General features: G+C 35.5%; 2 protein-coding genes and 1 pseudogene across 2 annotated transcripts; 1 reads left to right on the forward strand and 2 right to left on the reverse strand.

Annotated features, from left to right (window-relative positions):
* Nucleotides 1-1,641: 1,641 nt before the first annotated feature.
* Nucleotides 1,642-12,078, reverse strand: LOC125836545 (casein kinase 1-like protein HD16). The gene is made up of 16 exons (XM_049515725.1): nt 11,435-12,078; nt 10,255-10,383; nt 10,014-10,087; nt 9,846-9,915; nt 8,744-8,799; nt 8,234-8,305; nt 8,009-8,103; nt 7,865-7,931; nt 7,656-7,785; nt 7,304-7,522; nt 7,051-7,187; nt 6,105-6,279; nt 5,943-6,033; nt 4,642-4,799; nt 2,938-3,126; nt 1,642-2,013 (listed from the first exon to the last, which is right to left on the reverse strand). Exons 1-16 carry the CDS (start codon nt 11,774-11,776, stop codon nt 1,954-1,956), a joined length of 2,064 nt encoding a protein of 687 aa, XP_049371682.1. The 5' UTR covers nt 11,777-12,078; the 3' UTR covers nt 1,642-1,953.
* LOC125838962 (small nucleolar RNA U3) lies at nt 4,071-4,298 on the reverse strand (annotated as a pseudogene).
* Nucleotides 12,079-16,167: 4,089 nt separating the features above from the next.
* On the forward strand, nt 16,168-21,931 carry LOC125837580 (PP2A regulatory subunit TAP46). Its single transcript, XM_049516677.1, has 9 exons — nt 16,168-16,377; nt 16,478-16,600; nt 19,190-19,276; nt 19,386-19,490; nt 19,621-19,782; nt 20,390-20,425; nt 20,516-20,587; nt 20,927-21,207; nt 21,484-21,931. The coding sequence occupies exons 1-9, from the start codon at nt 16,282-16,284 to the stop codon at nt 21,737-21,739; spliced, it is 1,218 nt and encodes a 405-aa protein (XP_049372634.1). The 5' UTR covers nt 16,168-16,281; the 3' UTR covers nt 21,740-21,931.
* Nucleotides 21,932-23,360: the final 1,429 nt, after the last annotated feature.

A 23,360-nucleotide genomic window follows, 5' to 3' on the forward strand; every position in this document is an offset into this window, starting at 1 on the left:
ATATGAATATTCAAGTTATGCTTAATTCATTTTTACCCCTTAAAGTTTAGATAGATGACTTTTGCCTACCCTAGACTCTCAAAAACATTTCTCAAGCTAAAAAAGTATATCACACTTTCTTATTAATTTAACGTTTAACTTTTATTTTACATTTAATGAAATAATTTTCAATCTCACTAATATTTTTTGTCCAGAGGAGAAACCTATATTTGAAGTTGCTATTGAACTCGTAGTTTATTATAATTATTGAATTCGTAATTAAATATTTATACATATTTAATAGGTTTTTTAATATAAGTATATGATCTCATTTAGTTGAACTTGTATCTAGTACTAGTAGTTTCTCTATTTATAGTTTGTTTCGTAATATAAATTTGAATCTTTCGAAATTAAATGATGGTATTAAAATCTATTTTATCTATTTGATATTTCTCTTTTGGGAAAAATAATCAGTCAACTTAGAGAAAGTATTAATATGCTTGATTGGCCTATATATGACTTTTTAAGTGTTCCTTAACAATTATCCATAATATATTTAATAACAATCGTTGCTCTAGACAATCATAGTTTTACTTTTATTGTTATATTGTTATGACTATAATTCTATTTTAAGAAAACAATATATAATTATCCAACACTTCCCTATAAAAAAAATAATGAATTATATAGACAATCGACTTGTTAAAGATTATTAAACTGATAAATACAAGAGGTCAAGAAAGCTATTAGGCATGCTTAGGTTTTCATCTTCAACATTAGTCGATCTGGATGTCCACTTATTTTCACTCATGCTTCATTCTAATCACGAATAAATCACTCGAAGTTCAAGTCCAAAAGATGAGGCAGTTTGCCCTATGATAACTCGCTTTTGCTACGACTCTAGCAGATTTTCTTAACCAAGGCACAAGGAATCACCAGCTCATTCTTCAACAAACACCCAAGTCATTGCTTATGAGGCCGAATCACTTCTCAACAGGCACCCAATGCCTGAGAGCTTACGATTTCATGTTCTATTTCATTCCTCAGTCCCAAGAGGGGTTCTTTTCACCCTTTCCCTCACAATACTACTTCGCTATCGATCAAACACCCAAAGTCATTGCCTATGAATGACCGAATCATTTTACAGAAGGCACCCAATGCTTGAGCGCTTACGATTCCATGCTCTATTTCATTTATCATCCCCAAGGGGGGTTCACAATACTACTTCGCTATCGATCACCAGAGAATATTTAGCCTGGCAAAGTGGTCCTTACTGATTCATACTAGTCCAATTAATCAATAATTTCCATAGGCGCAAATTCCACTTTTTATAGGACCAAACTATCTTCACAGTATAACCCATCCTTGTTTTTTTTTTTTTTGATTTCCCATTCGGTGTCCGGTACCCACATTAAAGCCCGACTAAATCCGAATTCACGCCGGGAAGTCCCACAAGGGGACTCGAACCCATCCTTCTTGTTGACTAATGTATTTCGATAAACTGAAATCATCAACTAAAAGCAAATAAAAGACAACCCAATGTAGTCACATAGGTGGGATCTGAGAAGGATAGAATGTACGAAGACCTTACTTGACTTGTTAGGCAGACGGACGATTTCCAATAGAACCCTCAGCTATGAAGAATCAACTAAAGGCAAATAATACAAGATAATCGATAGATAAAGATAACATTAAAATTTTCCCCAGTATTTCGAGTACACGAAACAATTTTTGCAGTAAGAACAATTGTTTCAGTACTAGTAGGATAACAACATCATAAGCAGAAAGCTGTTACACAGAGCAGCTACAACATCCATAATTTTAAGACAACTAAAGTTTTCCTATGCATAACATTCTAAGACACAGCTAACTTTACCACCATCCATTTACACTTGGACAATGAAACAAAGACGACGAGAAGTTCGTAATATAAGATCAAAATGTCAGGTTACAACAATTTGGTCGCGATTTGTTTTAAGATACAGTGCGTCCATAGCATAGACAAGAAAGATACAGATTCTTTCCCCATTTTTCCTGCACAAAAAAACAAGGATAGAACACAAGTCAACAACTCGCTCAAATAATAAAATGATGTGGATACAATGTATTTGTCAAAATTATATATGTGTAAACTGCGAACTTGGCTAACTAATAAAACTTAATGGAAGCAAACTGCAAAAAAAAAAAAAAAAAACCTACTATATTAGGCGAAATGAACAGATTGGGACTTGGGGACCAAGACAGAAGTTGCTTCTGTCGCACTTAAACTAGGTTAAGGCACGGATGACAAAGAGATTGAGAGAACCTCTAGCTCTAGATAACCCTACCGTATAGTTGCTGAGTGAAGTTCTGAAAAATAAGTGGCTTTTACTTATTTTCTTGTGCTTATTGGCAAGTACGCCTAAATATTGTCTCAAAGGCATTATATATATAATCTAGGCAAACACCTTGTGGAATGGAAGTGGGCAAGGGTGGTGGCGATGGGGCTATTGGAATTTGAGGGGTGAGGGGTGGGGAGGAGAAAATAAGTTTGGAGTGTCAATTATGGAACTCATTTTCCCAACTCTCACTAGGGAAGTCATTTTCGTCAAACTATAAAGGAACTTCTTTTCCTAAAGAATATTTTCAAAAACCTTTAACTTACCACGTTCCAAACATAAGAAAATGTCATTTTCTGGAAAATTAAAAAATACTACATGTTATTGTGTGATATGGATGAAACTTCAAGAGAAATTACCAAATATACGAATCTGCAAATATAGCATTACCCAATGAGTAATACGTACTCTTTTCTTAATTAGTTCATCAGCGATTTTTTTTTCTTTTTTGATGACAAGGGAAACCCGTAGTCGCTACCCTTTGGGTGCGCACAGGGTAAAACCCCCGCGCTCCTATGCAATAGCTCGCAAACCACACAACAATTAGGCAAAGTAGAGATAACAATTTCACAAACAATACCTTGACATGTGTGCTGGGAAACTGAGATGTTCGCAGAGTTTCTTGAGTCTCATCACCAGGTCTTCGGCGAGGTACACTCAGGATAAGAGCAGCTTGGTCTGGTGTAGCAGCTGTTGCCGTAATACGATAACCATTATCCCACCGCTTATGAATACCCTCACTAGGATAAAGGAAATCAAGCTCTACCACCTATTAAACATTAAAAATCTGCATGTTAACAGATGATCAAAGCTTTCTATAAATAGTCTTCGCATTTACATTCAAGTCAAGGGAGCATGATAGTTACTGTTGCTCATTAACAGCTTAGATTTGACCTTCATCAGGTTCTTTAGATTCTATGAGTTGCGACTCCCAAGAGTAACTCGGAAGTCATATTCAAATAAAAATTATCTTCACTTTGTACTGTGCACCACCTTTTCCTTCTCTTTTCTTTTGAATAATATTTCACTTGTCAAAATATATTTTTGCAACAGAAATATATTTAATCAACTTCTAAATATTCTCTCCAAAAAGTAGACAAGATGAAAAGCTGCTCACCACCAACAGTGAAACTACCGAGATGAGTATCCCTTTGTGTAAACTGTATAGCAATTCAGTGTGTCCTATTTACACATGTCATGCAACATGTCTATGTTCATAAACATAAAGCATTTAAGCAGACAGCAATAGAAATGATAAACTCGTAAGTGCATAGTTGATATCAAGATTAACCAATACATCAACGAAAATGTATGCTGCCCAGCTTCTCTGTAAGTGACTCAACTTATATATTCATTTTTTTATAACCAAGAACTCCCTGAGGTCAGCGGCATAAAATTCTGAACTCCGAGCATAATTGACCCACCTGTCTACTCTTCTCCGCTTAATTACCAAGCTTTTGTCTGTAGAATGGTTCGAACACGTGTGTGCCTGTCCCACACGTCATGGGATACACTCTTACCACTAAACCAAAGCCCTGGGGGCAGTTAAATCTTCAAATATCAAGGAATGAAACACTAGAACTTCTGTTACTTGATTTCCATGTGAACACTTGGTTCATAACACATAACAAAGGAGCAAGCTTAATCCAACAAAATCTGCAAGGTGCAATACAAACGGACTATTTCTATTTTTTGGACAAGGATAAAGAGGAGAGTCTGTTAAACAGCCATGAGACCATCTAAGACCTGAGAGGAGGTCTAAGAACGATCATCTACTACTGCCCCACACAACTAGGAGCCATGGAAGGAGGCTGTGAATCACACTCTAGTCACATGACCATGCTTCATCAATCAGATTGGTGTCCTACTTTCATGTTTCCTCAGAACTCAAGGATATAGTAGTATGAGCCAATAGAACAGATGCTGTTCAGGTAAGGCCGTAACATAAACAAACTACATAATTTCAAGAAAAATAGAGTAATAGACTTTCTTTTAGTAAGTAAAAGAAATTATAAACAAGTGTGACAAAACGAGGTATGGACTTTTTAAGTAAATTTTAGGACGAAAGGTCATTAAACCAAGCTACTTCATTTCCTTACAGAAAAATCTTACTGTGACTACCCTTTTAGATCCTTAAGCCTACGCTCATGGGGAAATTTATCCGATAATTTTTCCAGGTGATCATCACAAAGGGAGGAGGGGGGCAGAAGGAAACGGGATACCGTATTAACACTAACACCAGATTAAATATTGTATGAGAGTGTTAAAGAGGGGGACAAACAACCTGGTCACTGAAGCCTGAATTGCGTGACATAACAACAGCCCACCTAGTGTTAGCCGTTGCCATGGAGGTCACATGGAACCCTTCTTTCCATTTCTTGCTTATCCACTTGAAGGGAAATGACTCACTGACTTTATAAGACTGTTGAGTGAACTGTGTGCCTGCGAAAAATGACACAAGTATTACATACAAAAATAAAGATAGTCCAGGACCTAGAGCTAAATCCAGAAAAGCTCAAAGCTGGCGAAACAATCTGCATTTGCCTTTGCATAGGAAAAAATACCCTCCACAACAATTAGATGACGATATGCAACTCACCTATCAAACTTCTATTCTATATATCACCAACTAGTGTTAAACTGGCAAATACAAGCAACAAACTCTGGCATCTCAACAGCAGTACTTTAGTTGGTGTAACTACCTAAGAGAAAAGGCATGAACGCTTAATGATTGTTACATTCCAATGTTTGACTTGAATAAAAAGTTGAAACTGGAAAGAGAAAATGCCAAATTTCCATTGAATGAAGAACAATGTGTTAATATCTACAGACGTAACCCAACATTTACCAGCTCCAAAAAAATATCTGAAGAGGTAACCCATCATCTAATATAACACCATCTGACTGAAACAATTTTTAGACTCGCACATTATAAAAACTGACAAAATGCTAACACCTTCTAATTCGCCTTACAAATATAAGAAACTATAATGACAGAACGACATCAGAAGACAACTACCCTAGCAACTACAACTTAATTTGTTATAGGTCCATGTTATAGTCTGGAATGGAACTTGAAAATGAAGATGAACCTATCCAAGAGCTTCAAGAATCCATATATTATATATTTAGATAGGGCTATACTTTTGTCTTCGCACTTTTGGCACAATGTATATAATTCCAGCACATTCTTAGTGCTGTTTACGAGTAAAAATAAAAACTTGCCATTTGACAACACAAGAGAGAGAGAGAGATCCATGTTATAGTTGGATACGTAAAATGGAGGAAGGAAAATCCAGAGCCAGCAGTAGAGTTTGTTTTTCAATGCAAGATGAAATTCAGAGGGACCAACAGAAAAAGAAACCAACAGAAATCATATCTGGCAGTAATACAAACAGCCCAATCAAAAATTATGTCGTGACCTACTACCAAACCATAGGCCCCAAGCATATCAACACGCTAGTTAATTGTAACTTTTGCTGACTGATAAGCAAGAAAAGATATCTAGCTGTATTCTCTGAAAGTGGGTAAAAGATCAAAACAAGCACAGAGAATTAACCTACAGCATGTTAAAAAAAAACCCACCTTTTGACATTACTACTAAAGAGGCTCCATTTATGCCACCAGCAAGAGAACTAATATAATAGTTTTTCTCCCACTGCTCCATAATCCACTCCTGTAACACGCATTTGGAAGATTAGATAACTACATCTGAAGCTAAATAGACTACATGGAACTTCTAATTACCTTGTGTAAGAAGAAAGGTGACAGCTCATAAACTTGGCTAGTGAAGTTCGTTCCAGCGTCCATGATAATAGCCCATAAGCTAGAACAGGATGCTACACAACTTATAGACAAACCATCCACAGACCCTTTCTCCACATGCTGTGCCAATCTTGTGTCTGCTACATTGTAATGGTACCTAATAAAGTCATGATAATAATATTAGGGAAAGTTGGGGTACAAAAGATGATTTTTTCTTTTGTATATCAACTATCAAGTAATAATATTCATATTAATAAGGAGTAAAAAGCGCCTGTATCTCACAGCAGAACAAGGTTCTCTACAAAAGCCAACCAATCCTCTATACCTATCCAATCAACACTATGGATCGAATAGAAAAGGATCATCTCCTGATACCATGGAGCATAGAAGAAGATAAAACAGATCTTCCAGAAGAATCTTTAGTGATTATGCCATCAGAAGACAAAGGACACTCCATGTATCCTTCTTAATAAAATAAGTAAATGAGAATTGACTAAGATACCAAGTTTGGCGGATATTTGTTTCTCCGACTACCATATATCTAGCCTCCAAAGAGTTCAAAATATATTACCAGCAGAAGCTTAAATTTCCTCTGCTCCCAAAGTCCAAGAAGTTGAAAACTTCCTGGAGCACCATTATTCCACAAAGGTAGGGGTAAGGGCTGCATATATCTTACCTCTCCAAACCCCACTTGTGGTATTACGCTGGGTATATTGTTGTTCATTCATATTAAATGTATCAGTTCTGTTTTTAAGATGATAGAATGTTTCTATCAATAAAATTTACATAAAATACTCACTTGATAACCCCCCCCCACACCCACAAACCACATCCCCATTTAAGGTGAAGAATCCAGGATTAATGTTCACAACAGACAAATACTTATTAACTGCCATAAAAGACAAATCGAGTGACATGATATACGTACCTCTGTTTCATCGGCTTTCTGGCATTATATATTGAAATCCATTGCGTCGCAGGAACACCGATTCGAATTTTCTTCTGAGGCTGCTCTTCTTCCTCATTTAAAGTTAGTCTCCCCCGCTTTTGGCCAACTTGAATAGCCTATAATGATTACACCATGAGCCCACATATAGTAGTGACATAAAGCTTACAAGCCCACATATAGTAGTGACATAAAGCTTACATACTGTGACTTGTATAAAATTTAGAGTACTTACCTTTTGAGCACCATCTGTGTTGATCGGCCTTATAGCAGGATCAGCTCCAAGCAAGCTCCCAAATAGAGAGATTAACTTTGAATATTTTGGTTCTTCATCAAATTTCATGTTAATTACTGTATCAAGAAATTCTCTAAAAGGTGCAGGGCAGAAGCAACAAAGCATCTCTGGAGATGTTGCCATCTTTTTTTTGCAGACTAAAAATGATTTGTTATCACCCTGTAATCCAAAAGATAAATTGTTAACAAGAGACGTGGAGGTTGTGTGTGTGTGTGGGGGGGGGGGGGGGTTGAATGACTGAAACAAACTGTATGCAGTGTAAAGACTGGAAAGAAGCAGGTAAAGCAGAAACCTGATAGCCCTGCCATGGGAGCCTCCCTCGATGAAGAAAAATTAGTGTGTATGCAAGTGATTCCAAATCATCTCTTCTACTGGCAGTCCTTCCCAAGTGAGCATGTGCACTTGCATAGCGAACAGTCCCTCTGAAATTGATAGACAGAAGTTAGTATTGGGTAGATATATAAGAAAACTACGGCAAAGGATAGCAGAACGTCAACACACCTGAACGTGTCAGGACGCTGATCATATCCAACATGCTGCCCTTTTGAAGTGTCTTTCCACTTTGTGGCTGTAATTGGTAGATAAATAATTAGGAAAAGGGTTATCAAAATAACAAACACAGAAACCTACACTAAGCTCTCTTACCCAGTCCCAAGTCAACTAGGAACAACTTCTTCTCTTGTGGTGTTGATGGCTGGCCAAGTAAAAAGTTTTCTGGCTTTACATCTCCGTGCACGTAACTGAGATCAAGAAAAACAGTCACTAGGAAGAATTCAAAAGAGAAGTACAATGACTTCAAATTAAAAGTAGTTCAAAATTCAGCAAATAAAAAGAACCAAACTGATTGCAAGGAAAAGAGTGAATCCATACCCTTTTGCATGCAGCTTTTCCAAAATCGACAATGACTCAACTGCAATACAAGCCACCATTTCCGCAGACATTCTGCATAAGTAGGATTTATGAGCAGACCTTATTCAACTGACACATCGATATATGGTAAACCAAAACTCAATAAGTTTGTCAAGGATCTTTTTGCTGTTCTTAGAAATAAACCTCAGAAAATCAGAATCTATACTAATACACAACTGATCCTTACCACCAGTGTATGAGGATGGATATCAAGGACCATTTTAACTTTGAAATTAGAATTACTACGTAGTCCATGTCAAATAATTGGTGACTTATTTGGACCATTTTTCTATTTGAGAATGTCATCCTTGTGCAGGTTGACTTATTGAATGATGGTATCTCTATTATCAATTTATCATAATGATAAAAAATAACTGAAAGAGTGGGGAAACAGCAGCCACTTCTGGAGGTCTGACAATTGAAAATGTCTTTATTCAATAAGTATGATTTATGCTAGCATTAGCTACTTACGATTGCCCAGAGGAATTCCATACATCCCATAAGCTAGGGCCTAGCATGTCCATAACCTGCATACATGATAATAATAAGGTCAATATGCATAACTGTAAAGCACACTCAATTTATTATTATATACAACAGCATTCACTAGTTCAGAAAACATACAGACCAGAATCCGCTCATTGAAAAGAGGTCCTAATCATTAACAACCACTTTGCTTGTAACTCATCGAATCAAAAATATTTATCTCTCTTTAACTTTCTGAGAATGTCTCAAAATTCTATCCCATTTCAAAAAATTATATCTTTTTTCTATCAAACAATCTTCAACGGCAAGAAAACGGACATGATTCTAGCAGACTCTTTTTACTAAACAATTAGGAGAATATGCTTGAAAAAGGTCTTTTTTTCTTTCTTAAATTGAACAGGAAAGAGTGACAATATTTGTAAGACAAATGGACTAACAATCTGAAGTAAAATGGTAACTTTTTTTGTAGTCCAGAAATCCACCAGGGCCAGTGGTACATGGTTTGAAACTCTGTGGATAATGGCTCACCCCTCCAATGTTCTCCACTTAAAAAGGAGTAGTAGGCTTTCATTCGCAGCAGGGTTTGAACATGTGACATGTTCCTAACCCACACATCACAAGTAACGTTCTTAACACTAGACCAAAGCCCGGCGGCTAATGTCAAAGACGATTTCTGAGATCCAGGGGAAGTGTAATAGCAAAACAAAATCAGTCCCCTCAAAAGACACTCATACCAAAAAGAAAGTAAGCAACTACCAAAACAGTTTCACTCATTCAATTGGAACAGGACCTGGCTAAATAAGTGAATAAAAAATAAAGAAATCCACTGTACACTAAAGCTATTTGTTAGCTTGGTATGAGCAGATATGAGACCCTCTTAAAAACTTGAAATACATCACGCTGCCTGCCTATTATATATATTTTATTTAATTCTCTTTGAAGGCCGAAATTCGAATGCTAAACCAGGTCACAATCACTGTCCCAACTCACAGTGTTGATGTTTCTCCCAATAATGAATATCCCCAACTCAATTTTTTTATCCTCCATAATTACTATAATCAATGCAAATCTGTCTCGGTAAACATACCATCACATAATAGTCTCCTGCCCGTCCTTTATAATGCACTCTAGGCACTCCATGGCTGCCTCCAAGAGTACTGAACCAAAAAAAAAAAAAAAAAAAGGAACTTTCAGTCCTGCAAATCTCATTTCAGTATAAGTGTACACGGTAACTTCAAAAGATATCAATCCTTACTTGTAAACTTGCCACTCATATGGAGGGCCATAGCTACAGCCTTTGCTGTTTCGATGCTCAAATTTCAGTGCGACCTAGAGACATAACAGAAAGTCAATATGGTCTTCTTTTATCAGGTAAAATAAGATTTCATTAACAATTGCATTCAGAAGACGCTAAGACTTGTAGACAGATAAATTAGCCTTGTCGAGAAGGATAAGGGGAAAAAAGTGGCTAGATGATTCATATGCAACCACTTTACCTCCAAAGCCAAGGGACCACTAGCACGTTCATTTCCACCGGTTAGACGGCGACCCAAAAACACCTGTCCAAAACCACCTTTACCTAACTTCCTTTCAACCTTATAAACTGGAGATCCTCCTACTTGCACCTGAAAACAAAATTAAGTAAAAAATGAGTAAAATTTCGACATTTAATACAAAGATTTGAAAAAAACTTAGAACACGACGACAGTAAAGCTCAACATCTAGTAATTAAATGTCACATGTATCATCAAGCTTTTTTCAGCTAAAAGGGCTTGCAGTGATGATGAGAATCACATGGGAGGGGAATGGACAGTCGTCTATGGCTGGATCAAGCAATTCCCACCTACTAAATTGCAGGTATAACTGTGTAATTATATTCAATCTAGTAAGTACCTTGTATTAGAATTAAGAAATTCTAGAGCTCAGATGCTAGTATTCCCTATTTACTTCACATACCTACTACCAAATATATGATAATGGCAAAATATAGATAGCAGTGCTAAAACATACACAAAACATGAATCTGAGTAGGACTAATGACATCGATGCAATCTCCAACAATCTCCTCAAGGTCAATATAGTACCAAATTTACTTCCTTTTACAAGAGATAGCCAGAATTTAACAAAGAAATACACATTTAATATGATTCAAAACACAAAATCCCTTTAAACACCTAGAACACCTAGCAAAACAACACATCACTTGCTTCAAACAAGAAAGACACAACATCAAAATTATCTATAAAGTATAAGAACATCGCATAAATTTGCAAGCTTCACTAAAACCAGCCCCAACTAGCTTTTTTGGGATTCAGATGCAGAAATTGATGATCACCGATCTGATCAGGGAAGAGAAAGGTGCTAAATATAGATAACAATTCCAAAACACAAGCAAAACATGTATGTAAGTAAGACCAATGACATCAATATAATGGACAACAATCCACACAAGGTCAATATAGTACAAAATTTACTCTCTTTCTTTCCAGAAATAGAAGAATTTAACCGAGAAATACACATTTATAATGATTCAAAAACACAACGACAACATCAATTTTTTCTAAAACAAGATGATCATGTATAAGAAACAAGCATACATAGATGTAAATATTTCATTAAAACCAGCCCCAACTAGTTTTTTCTAAGATTCAGATGCAGAAATGGATGATCACCCACCTGATCAGGAAAAAGAGAAGTGCTTTCATCTTCCTGTGCAGTCACTTTATTATTAGCACTCAATCCACCACTCTCATCACCCATCTTATGCTCTTCTTCAACTTCTTCTCCCTCTACTCTCTCGTTTTCGTTCTCCTTCACCTCAACCTTCGCTTCCTCTTCCTCTTCCTCTACTTCCACAAGCTTTGCTTCTGCTTCCGCTGCCTTAGCCTTAGCAGCACGAGTCTTTATATAACCCCTACCACTAACACCGCCACCAACCCTTTTCTTCGTTTCGGGTTTTGTTTCAACTACTTGAGGAGGAGCACGGCGCCGACATACCCCACTCCGCAACTCCGGCATTCTTTTTTACCCATATAAATTGAACAACAACAACAACCCGATTCCGATTGCAACTTGCACATCACTTATACTTTCATCATCATAATCAAAACCCTAATCATACAAAACAACCCCAAATCCGTTTCTACAACAAACTCAAACTCGATCGAATTTATGAAATCAATTTCAAGAACTGAAAAAAATCAACTTTTTGATGCTAGGGTTTGTTCAAATACTGCAAACGATCTGTAATCCGCGTGAATGTCGATGAAAAAGTAGTACTTTTAGAGAGAGAGGGGGGGAGGAGAGAGAGAGGTGGGTATAATTTCTCTTTCTTCTTCTACTACCAAATTTTTCCTGCTTATAGGTATTTTCTTGATAGTATAGGGACTACATTTGGAGTTGAGGAGGAAATGAGGGGTCTATTGAGCAAATTTTTATGTTTTTTTTATGATAAGAAAGAATGAGAATTGGGACAAGGAAAATCACAAGAAAGTTGGTGTTAGTTGAGCCTCGAAAGTTTACTATAAGACAATTTGGTCCTTTTTAATTGTTGTTAACATTTTAATCTGGTGTTTGGGATCGTGATTTTAAATTTTAAATTATTCAAAAATCATATGATTTTTTTAAAAATGTAATAAGTTTATATTTTGCGCAAAAAGAAATTTAGGATTTTAAGTTTTGAAATAAAAAATGGATGCATGTTTGATGACGTGAGAGATTGTTGATACTATGTGAAAAGATTATTATATTAAAGAAGAGAAAATGGTCTAAAACCCTCTCAACCTATACCCGAAATCCCAACTACACACTCCAACTTCACGGGTGTCCTATTACCCCCTGAACTTCATATTTCTTTATTTTCTACACACTTAAACGTTGACCTGTCATAGGAGGTGACCACCTCCTCTAGGCGCGTTAGAAGGTGAGAACACCTTAAATTTTGACAAAAAAAAATCTCTTTCTCCAATGGTCATCTTCCCCATCATTAAATAAGCCATTGTTTCTTCTTCTCCACCATAAACTTTTGTTCCTTGTATAAAAAAATCACGATTTTCTCCCAAAAATAGGTAGGGTTTAGTTGTTTATGTTCATTTCTACTTCAAATCTTGAATTTAGGGTTTGTAATCTGCTATCTGCTCTAATTTCTTATTTAGGTCTCTAATTTGAATTTTGAATTTTCTCGAAATTCATCAAAAATGCCAAATGAAAACTTGAAAGGATGATTTTTGGGTCTTTTACGTTTTAGGAGGTAAATGGGGGAAAAAACAGGAATTGGGAGTTGAAGAGGCGGGGGACCCGGAGCGTGCAATCACGTTGGACTATGTATTTGGTTTATGTGTTGAGGTCAGCATTTAAGTGTGTAGAAAATAGAGAAATATGAAGTTCAAGGGGTAATAGGACACCCGTGAAGTTGGAGTGTGTAGTTGGAATTTCGGGTATAGGTTGGGGGGGGGGGGGGTTAGACCATTTTCTCTATTAAAGAATAATCAGTTACTTCTATGGTTAATTATTGAATTTTTATAAAATTATGATATTTGGATTTTGTAATCAAAATATTTATTTATAAAAGGTATATAGAGATATGTGATTTAATAATGCGGTGTCTTAAGATATTTAAAAAATTTGTTTATGAATTATGATTTGCTTATTTTGTAAAATTGTATAAGAATTGGAGAAATATTGATAGTTTTTATAATTTTGTGGGTTTTTTTATGATTATGAAAAAAAATACAATTTAAATTACAAATCTAAATAAAATTTCAAGTTCATAAAAATTGATTTCTTGTTAGATATTCAAAATTGATTTTGGAATATGAACTAATTTAAAATCGTATCAAGTGAAATTCATTAAACGGAAAAATATTTTCTATTAAAATGTTTTTTTTAAGTTCTCCTTTGCATTTTGTTAAGTATTTGGTGTATTAGTTGTTAAATGATCATTTCTATGTTAAGTCTATCCTTCTCTAGTCTTTTCCTTTTTTTCGTTTTTCTATAATAGAACTCATATTCATGAGTTTCTTCAATCCATTTGATCAAATTATTGTTTGATGGTAACTTTTTTTATTTAATATTTGAATATGAGTCTATTTAATTTAATTACATATTTTTATATGTGATGGTTCCTAGAAGATAATGTTCTTTATAAATAAGTAATTAAATCTACAAAGAGACTATCTCATCATAGATGGAACATGATAATACTAGCATATCATCTAACATTTCTTTTAATTGTGTAAATTGAATTCGATATGTTAGGAGCAAAAGGAATCAACACATTAACTTTGTAAAATTTTAATATATTGTAAAAGTAAGTCAATTTTAAAAGAAAATATTATTAATTTAATTTATTATGCAAACATTAATATATACTAGACAAGTCACGTTCCGAGGTGTCTATTATAAGGCAATTATAAATAAAATAATTTTAAAAATAAAGACGTTATAAACTTTGTCACGCTTAAAGTAATGGGCGTGTCTCTTATTTACGTCAGAAAGATGTCGTGTAAAGAAACACTTACTCCAGATGTCTTCTGTCAATAATATTAGTTTTTTTCCTTTCATGTACATCTTTGTAAATCCCAAAATAAGTGCTCCATCTCGTGCTATACTTTTGCTCTCTTGTCTTCTAATATTGCTTTTGATGATGGTTTGCGTCCACACATTATCATGAAAACACATTTTATATATCATACATAATAATATGAGTAACTCAATTAACCATAATTTCAATTAGGTGTAAAAGCAAATATTAAGATTTATATTTAAATGTAAAAGTAAGCATCCTAATAAAAGTTTTAAACTCAAATAGTTTTAAATTATGAAAGTTTAATGAATTAGTGTAACATCTCGTAAATTCTTCGCATGCGTGTAGATTTAAATATGATGATTTCTAATTGCACACAGGTGTTGATGTCAATTTCCAAATGTAGAAAACATGTTGGATGTGGATTAAGGTTGTAAGGAACCTTTTAGCACTGGGTTGAGTTCAAAGCTTCCCTATTGATTAAGATTTTGCTTAAGATCATGTAAGGTTCAACTTCACACAAGCATGTCTCTTAGAATATGAAGAATTATATATTTCATTAACCATCAAATTAAAGATCTTGAGTATTATTCCCAACTCCACTGACCGTTCGTAAATTCGAGTTTGAAGTTAAAAGTTATGATCATTTTTCAGAGACGCTCTTGTCTGAAATTTCTAGTTTCATGTACTATGTGTCAAAGTAAGACTCATGGTATCATCAGTTCAACTCATGGCTTGATAAATTGATCCATACTTTGACCCATGAAATGACTTAGAGAGTCCCAAATCCACCCAAGCAACCACGATTCGTGGTATCAAAGTACGAGTCGTACACTGACTCATCGTCACTATTTTCAGACTTGTTTCAAACGTATTTTCAAGAGTATTTTAGACCCTATTATTCAATCCCACTATGTTTTGGCTTACAAAAATCATAAAATATCATATTCTAAGTCAATTCTCTCATCTTTCTCTCTAACTCAAGTGAAGAACAAGTTCTCTAAAGCAAGTCAAACACCTAGGATTTTGTTCGAGCAAGGCAATCAAGAGTGATGCGTGGCTATTTGACGGCACATTTGATGCTTTTAACTACGAATAATTGTGAGTTCTGAAGCATTGACAATATCTTTTGATAGTTTTTCTACTATGTTAGACAAGAAATTAGTTGAGGCGAGAGAAAAAAAAGCAAAATGGAGCAAACTATTTCCAAAGAAAAGCTCTGACGGACCGCCAGACCTGTGACGAGCCCTTAGATGAAATGTCACACCTCCAGGAATACTACAACTCTTGAACCTTGTGTGACGATGAACGTGACAGACCGGACCTTGACATGGCGTCAGATGCAATGTCAGACTTACAAAATCCTAAACACTTTCTTGAGATCAGACGAGAGCCGAGGCGATGGACCACCACACCTGTGACGGGTCATCAAATGCAGTGTCAAACGAGACTCGAGATGCCTGCTTTCTATTTTTGAATTTTAAATTCTTAGAACTATAAATTGTAACACCTCAGAAATTGAAAAGTCAAGTTGGAAAAGGAAAAGTGCAATTTTTGCACTAAGGTAGTGATCCACGAGACTAACCTACGGATTGTAGAAAGTCCTACGATCCGCAGGAAGGCAATCGTAGACTATGACACCAAGTTGAATTTTGAAACTTCAAGTTTCTAAAGTTTGACCAACGATTTGACAGAACGAGCCATGTAATTTGGATGAGTCGTAGATGGCCTTCGTAGAAAGGATTTAGAGATTTGATTTTGGACCTCAGGTCTACGAAATGTGCATATAAATTGAGACGGATGAAATTTTAATTGACTTTTTGCCAAATTGCCGCGAAGATACTCGAACATCCTATTATAGACCCGTTTTCCTTTCTTTTTTTTACAGAACCCTAGTTTCAACAAATCTTCAATTTCCCCAAATTCAATTTCATATCTCACAAATCTGTGATTTTCTAGCGTTTTCTTCTTCAAATCCATAAGCTTAATACTATCAGTAATGGGTGAATTGAACATGCAAGAGATGCCATTACCAGCTCTGTTCGAGCAAGCTAAAAAAATCCATGATTTGTCTTTGGAATCGAGCGTTGATCAAGTACTATAATTTTATGTATTTCTGAGAAATTATGCTGAAAGATTTGATTTTTTTTTATTGTTGATTGAATTTGTGTTTGTTTTGGTTGTTGATTTTGTAGGGAATAGTGAAGAAAGGTTGTGAAATTTTGAGAGTGTGTGAAGAAATGATTGGGAAATTAGGGTTGTTTTCGCTTAATGAGACTAAAGATGATATTAGCACAGCAAATCTCAAGTATATTCTGGTAAGTGTTAGTATTAGCACAAGTATTACTATGTGTTATTTCTTGTGCTTCGAGTTATTTGGTTGTTATTGTTCCTTTTCTCTGAATGATATTTAATTCTTACCTTATTATTACTATGTCCTCTTTGATTCTGTATTTTCCTTTTCTATTGGATTTGTTATGCCTTTACTTGAGCCGAGTGTCTTTAGGAAACAACCTCTCTATGTTCAGGAGGTAGGTGTAAGGTTTGCTACACTCTACCGTTCCCAAACTCCACTTGTGGGATTACACTACATGGGTATGGTGTTGTTATTGTTGTAAGTTATGATAAGTACTTGCTAGTAATGTTAGTTTTGCATTTTTTCTAAACTTTTGATACTTAAGTAATAAGTACTACTCCATTTGTTCCAATTTGACATAATATTGTTTTAATGAACGCCGAATTCAATAAAGAAATGAACTACTTTTTAAATTTGTGGTCTTAAACACGTCATAATGTTCGTGTTGGGTTGTATCAATTGTATAAGAGCCACCCACCACTGCCTTTCGTGGCCTGGATGGTGACACCGGCATTGTAGTGTGCCTGGGACTAGAGATGGTCTAGCGCACAACAGTTGAGGACGACGATAGAAAGTGTGGTGGTCTGTTATGATCCTTTTGCAAGGTTAAATGGAGAGCTGATGTGAAGATTATATAACCTTGGGATCTCTCACCTAAATAGCTAGCTTTTGGGATGTGATTTTCATAGGTTGTATCAGTCTGTGTCACAAAAAACTTTTGTAACTTGTGGCAATATGCCATACCAATTATGTGGTTATAAAAGCTTCTCATTAGGATAAAACAAGAAGTGTAAAGTCTTTTTTTTTCAAATTTAGAAGTGTCTCATTTTTTTTAGAATGGACTAAAAAGTAAAATGCGTCACACATAAATTGGAACAAAAGGAGTAATAATAGAACTTCCTTAATGAAGCTTTGTTCTAGTGTTTATAAGTTAAATTAAGGTGACAATGTTGTTGAGAAGTAGCATATTCAAATCTCATAATTTGCTAGTGCTAGCTGATGTTACCTTTTATCTAACGTTAGGATCTTGTCCTACATTTTTATCTGAACCTAATATTTCCATTATTCCAATTTGACAGTGTGTTTTTCTGTTTTTAAAAGACCCAAATATTGTCCACCTTCCAACAACAACATACCACAAGTAGGGTATGGGGAGTGTGGGGTGTACGTAGACCTTACCTCCCTACCTTGCTGAGGTAGAAAGTCTGTTTTTGGTTGACCCTCAGCTCAAATGTCCACCTTCCATAAATGGAAATATTGTACACATTAACCTCCATAAAATAGTTATGCTGGACCAACCTTTTGCTATTCTTTTATACATGTATCAAGTCAAACGAAGATGTTTATGCTTTGAAATGGAGGAGTATAGAAATGGAGGATGCAACAGCAAATTTGCAGTATTTGTTTTGCAGTTTGGTGGAAAATGACTAGTTTCAGTAATAATTGGCCTTTTTTATCAGCAGGAAAAGCTAGTGCTTTAACTTTTCTGGTAATTCCATTTGGTTTTTGCCTAGACATATATTGTTTGTCAGGAAAATTAAATAAATAGTTAGCTCACTCAGCTGTGGTCGTTCTTTGTTGAAGATATTCTAGGTTGCTGTTGTAGTATTTATCAACGTAATAGTCATTTCCCACTAAACTACACAATAAATACTGCCAAATCATCTGACTTGAATACTTGCTGTGGTCATTTCATGTTATTAGTTACTGTGAGAACGAGGATGATGGGTGGGTACCTGGGGTGGAAACTATATGGAGTATGGACTAATCTAAAACTTTTCCGCAATTTCATTGCTATCATAGAGGTTAAGAGACCTTGTAGCTCATGGCAAGTCTTTGGTTTAACACTTTTCAGAGGGTTGGCAGGCTGTCAGCTTAAGCATTTTGTCATGCTGGGGTTACTGTGATTTTCTTCCATAACCATTCAAAAATACTTGACTGCCACATCTTTTTTTTTAAAAATCAGGACTTCACTGCTACATCTTTCATCACCATCACCAAGAACAGTCTCATTCCTTTTGTCGCAATTTTCTTCCACAGCCAAAGAACATACTTCACCACACCCTCCTCATCACCATCACTAATCTCCTTTTTTTCATCCCTTTTTTCTCTCTACTAGCTGTTAGCGTCACATCCTCGATCACTTCCATTGCCTCTGTAAACGGCATCTCTTGTTTCCTCTTGTACTTGATATGCGTGCTACCATTGTCCATAAAAATTCTTGTAAACTTGTGATTGCAAGGGAATCAGCTTGCTGTTTCGGCACTACTCATAACCTGAATGGGTTTCTCATTGGTCAGGGCTGGGAACTGATTCCATCAAGTTATTTTAGGGGGTAGTAGTTGCGTTTGCGTTTTCGTCCACTATTTTTGATGTACGTCCATGCTATCATCAGTAGCCTGAGCACATATTATAATCCACTAGTGTCAAGCTTGATGTTCTTGCTTTATCCATTTCTAGTTTTAGTTTGTTTTCACATTTGAATTAGAGTTTCCTTGATCCTGTTTTGGTACTCACAACGGGTATGGAGTCTTATATTTCATTATTTCAGGTCCCTTATTATCTAGCAGAGTTAACAGAAAAAAATGCAGAAGATGATAGGATAGAAGTACTCAAGGTGTCACAAGCTAAGCTAAAGGTAAAGACTATTACGGGCTTAAGCTATGTAATAGATTGTGTTTTAAGAGGGATAAACAAAACCTATTGGTTATTCATATCTTCTCATTTTTATTGGTCAATATTTCTAGGAGTTCATTTCATTTTGTGAGACAATGGAGCTTGTTCCTGAAGACGAGATAGAGACATCTACCCAAGGTGGATCTAGTTCTTCTGTAGATCGTAGAGCTAAGAAGGTAGGCTGGGCTTCATGGTTTAAATGTTGTGTACGACTTTTATATATAACGCTTGGAATCTTATCGCCCTCAATCTTAGATTCCTTCAATTTTTAATGAGATTGTTACTAAGTACATTATGTTATTTTAGATTGCTCGTTTCAAACGTCAAAGAGCTGCCGAGTCAAAATTACTTGAATTAAAGGAGCGGAGAGAGCGTCGTGGACGATCTACTAAAGCAGCTGCATTGTCAAGTCCTGTGGAAACTGGAGAAGATGACATGTTTGATGATGACGGTGAAGAAGAAAGGGAGGTTAGTTAATTTCCCCAGTTGTGGCATGGGCATTAGCATAAGCTTCTTTTTTTTTCTCGTCTTTTTTTTTTTCTGGGCTGGAACTTTTATGGCACTTAATTGGCTGTCATCCTTATCTTTCGAGGAATTAGTCAAAAGATTTTATAAGCTGGTCATTAAATAAATGAGCTAATATAAGTTATAAAAGAAATTAGCGATTCTGTTGACGATGCTGGTAAACATACAGTTGCTGCAATGTTCTTGTAGAGGTCCACAGTCAAGTTCACGACATTGGAGCTTGCGTTCGGTGGATAGGCACTCACTATTTGTTGTCCACACGAAATGTTGACCGTCGCCCTTTGAACCTATCATAAGGATTTGCACTGACATCAATGGCTAAGGAGCTTTCCATTTTGGATATGATTTTATTGGAAGAATCTCGATTTTGCTTATTAGATGCTATTTGATTTCTTGGATTGAACTATATTTTTCCTCTACGATATACATAGCTTGATTCAAATGTAAAATTTGCTGTTGCTTCTTTCAAGTTATTTCCAATCTCAAGTTTTGGCTTCTATATCTCACTTTGAGTAAATGTCTGATTCTTCAAAACCATTATACATTGCAGGCATGGCTTACAACTATTTCCCTGGCCCTTTGTAAGGTTTGCCAAGATACTCATTTGAGTTGAATCTTTATTTATTTCCTGTGCTTGGTACCTTATCTTCGTAGTTATGAAATCACTTCCCTGCAGGCCTTTGATTTGCTTGAAATGCTGAAGAGAGAGGAAGAAATACTATCTGCTGTCAGGGAGAAGCAGCTTCAGGTACTATTTAAACTCAGTTGATTTGGCTTCTTTTCTGTGCTAATTTGCCATTCGGTTCTGGTAGCCTTTGATTATGGTAATTGCTATTTGAACTTGTGCGTTCAATCTTTAATTCTCTCTCCCTTTAATGAGTTCATTTGAGCCTGTGATTTCCGCCCCAGTACAGAGGGGGTTGCTCTAGTCCTTCCCGCAAGACTACCTAAAAGATCAGCATTAAATTGCAATACCTCTCTTCTTCAACTCCGTGAACCTGTTACTCCATATCTTGAAGACAGCTTTTGTATCATTGCTCTCTAGGTTGTGCTTTTGCTTCAACACATAACTTTACTTCTTTTGTAGGATGGGGAGAAAGAATTTTCTCAGCTAATACTTGACGAACGCACCCAAAAAGCAGAATCTTGGCATCGGGATGCTGCTACACGAGCTCGCTATACAAAACCTGCAGCACCTATCACCTGTGCCACTTTTGCACAAGATGTCATAGAAGGGAGGGCCAAGGTTTCACAGGCGCATGACCATAAACACCAGCCTTTACTTTTTGGACCTGCAAGTCTTGTTGGTATGAACCCTACAACTGAACGGCAAAGGATAGCTGCACAGGTCTTTCAGCCTCATTATAGGTATGCGTACACATAATCTCTTGAATTACAAAGTTGATATATTTACTCCATTTTAGATTTGTATGTCCCATAATAGGTCCCATTCTTCTACTCTTACCCGGAAGTCAATGACTATTCATAGCTATTACCTTGACACCAAAAAAGAGTTCGACCCCGTGCTTTATTTTTGTCCTAGTTGATCCTGATTCGACATTAGAAGTATATTGATTTCCCCCCAATAACCGAATACTTTAGCCTCAAAGAACTAGTTTTCTGATCTTTATTCATATGTTTTAGATTGCCAACGATGAGCATAGAAGAAGCTGGGCTAACGGAGATGAATAAGATGAACGAATGGCAAGAAAGGAATGTTAAGCTCATGGAAGAAGCAACTTCTTCATGGTACAATGACGGTCCCAAGACGAGGCCAAATGAAGATGACGAAGAAGATGATAATGATGTCGCCGCCCAAGAAAAGGCAAGAGCATGGGATGACTGGAAAGATGACAACCCTCGTGGCGCTGGCAACAAGAAGCTAACTCCTTGTGGTTAGAAGCAATTGCATCAGATTCTAAGAACTCCAATCAATATCCTTTTTTAGCACCTAATTTATAACTCAATTGACATGCTACACCAGTTTGCCATTCAGTTGGAAACCATTTTATTCTTGTTCTTATATGTGTTGCAATTTTTGTGTAATGTCTAAGGTAAGGTAATGTATTATAAAGTGGTTTTTATTTTAAAATTGGTAATGACACTTTCTCTAGTAAAAGAAGTGAGTAGTACCACATTTTAAATATTGACCTTGTTTGAAAAAATTGCAAAAATAAGCTACAACAACATACTTAGTGTTTTATTAGGTTGCGTTGTCACAACTCTTGACGGTCACCATCAAATTGGGTATCGAATCTTGACGGAAGGAGGTAGAGCCAGGGGCGGAGCCACCTTAGTATAAGGGGTTCATCTGAACCCCCTCTGGCGAAAAATTATATTATTTATACATGGTTAAAATAATTTTTTATGTATATATAGTAGATGCCGAACCCCCTTCGGCTACTTCGTGTGTCTATTTCTACAGATTTTGAACCCCCTTACTGAAAATTCTGGCTTTGCCTCTAGGTAGAGTGTGGAGTATTTTCTTATTATGTACTTCTTTTCGGCTAATTTCTTTTCTGGCTAGCTCTAGCCCTAGTAGAGGTCCTAGACTAGACTACAAGGGCTAGCGTCCAAGGATTTATTACATTGTTGATCTCACTTAAGCACTCGATGTCACAAATAGCAATAAGAAAGGGTAGGGTTAAGGATTACTCACGTCACGGGTCCAACGAGCTCAACTTTCACTGAAAAGAGAGGCAAGGCCTCAACTTCATCAAATTGGGTATCCGATCTTGACAATTTTGGTTAATCGTCGTAAACTTGTTGAGTCATGTCTTTGCGTTTTTGATTGATTCATATCGGTCTAAATTAACTTAAAGTGATTCTTAATTTGATATTGAACCTTATAATAGCAATTTCAATAATTTTAATGGTTAGACTTGATCTAATTTTTTTACGATTGGATTTGGTGTAACAAGAAACAACTACTATATCTTGAAAATATGGTAAGAAGAGGTATTTAATATCACTACTTATTAATTTGTTCCAATAAATAGTTTAAACTAATGTTTTAATTAAACACATTTATAGTAAATAATACTTCCTTAATTTACTTGCCAAGGAATTAGCAGATTGCATTCCTTAAATAAATACTCCCCTTGACTAGTGTATTTTTTCATCGTATTGATATGCAAAAAATTATAATTTATAGTACTTTTCGTATAATTTTTTAATATCTAAATTTTTTATTTAAAATATCAAAAGTTTAAATTTTTGAAAAACTCATTTTTTAAAACAAATTACACTAGCATTTGACACTATCAATTTAATATGATAAAAGTCATTCAGTCAAAAAAACACTTGGAGTATTATTTTCTTTTTGAAGAAAAATCTTAAAAATTTGATAAATCGATATTTAATGGCTATTATTTAAACTTTATTCACTCTTAAGTAATACAAGAAAATCAAATCGTGTTCTCCAATAATTTTTCCAACTTTTTAACATTGATATAAAAAAAAATGAATTTTACCACTTTTTTTTTCTAAATCAAATACAAAATAATTATTTTTATTTTTAA

Source organism: Solanum verrucosum, unplaced genomic scaffold (genome assembly GCF_900185275.1).
Source record: "Solanum verrucosum unplaced genomic scaffold, falcon-dt-bn FXZP01000284.1, whole genome shotgun sequence".
In the NCBI taxonomy this organism is placed as follows: domain Eukaryota; kingdom Viridiplantae; phylum Streptophyta; class Magnoliopsida; order Solanales; family Solanaceae; genus Solanum; species Solanum verrucosum.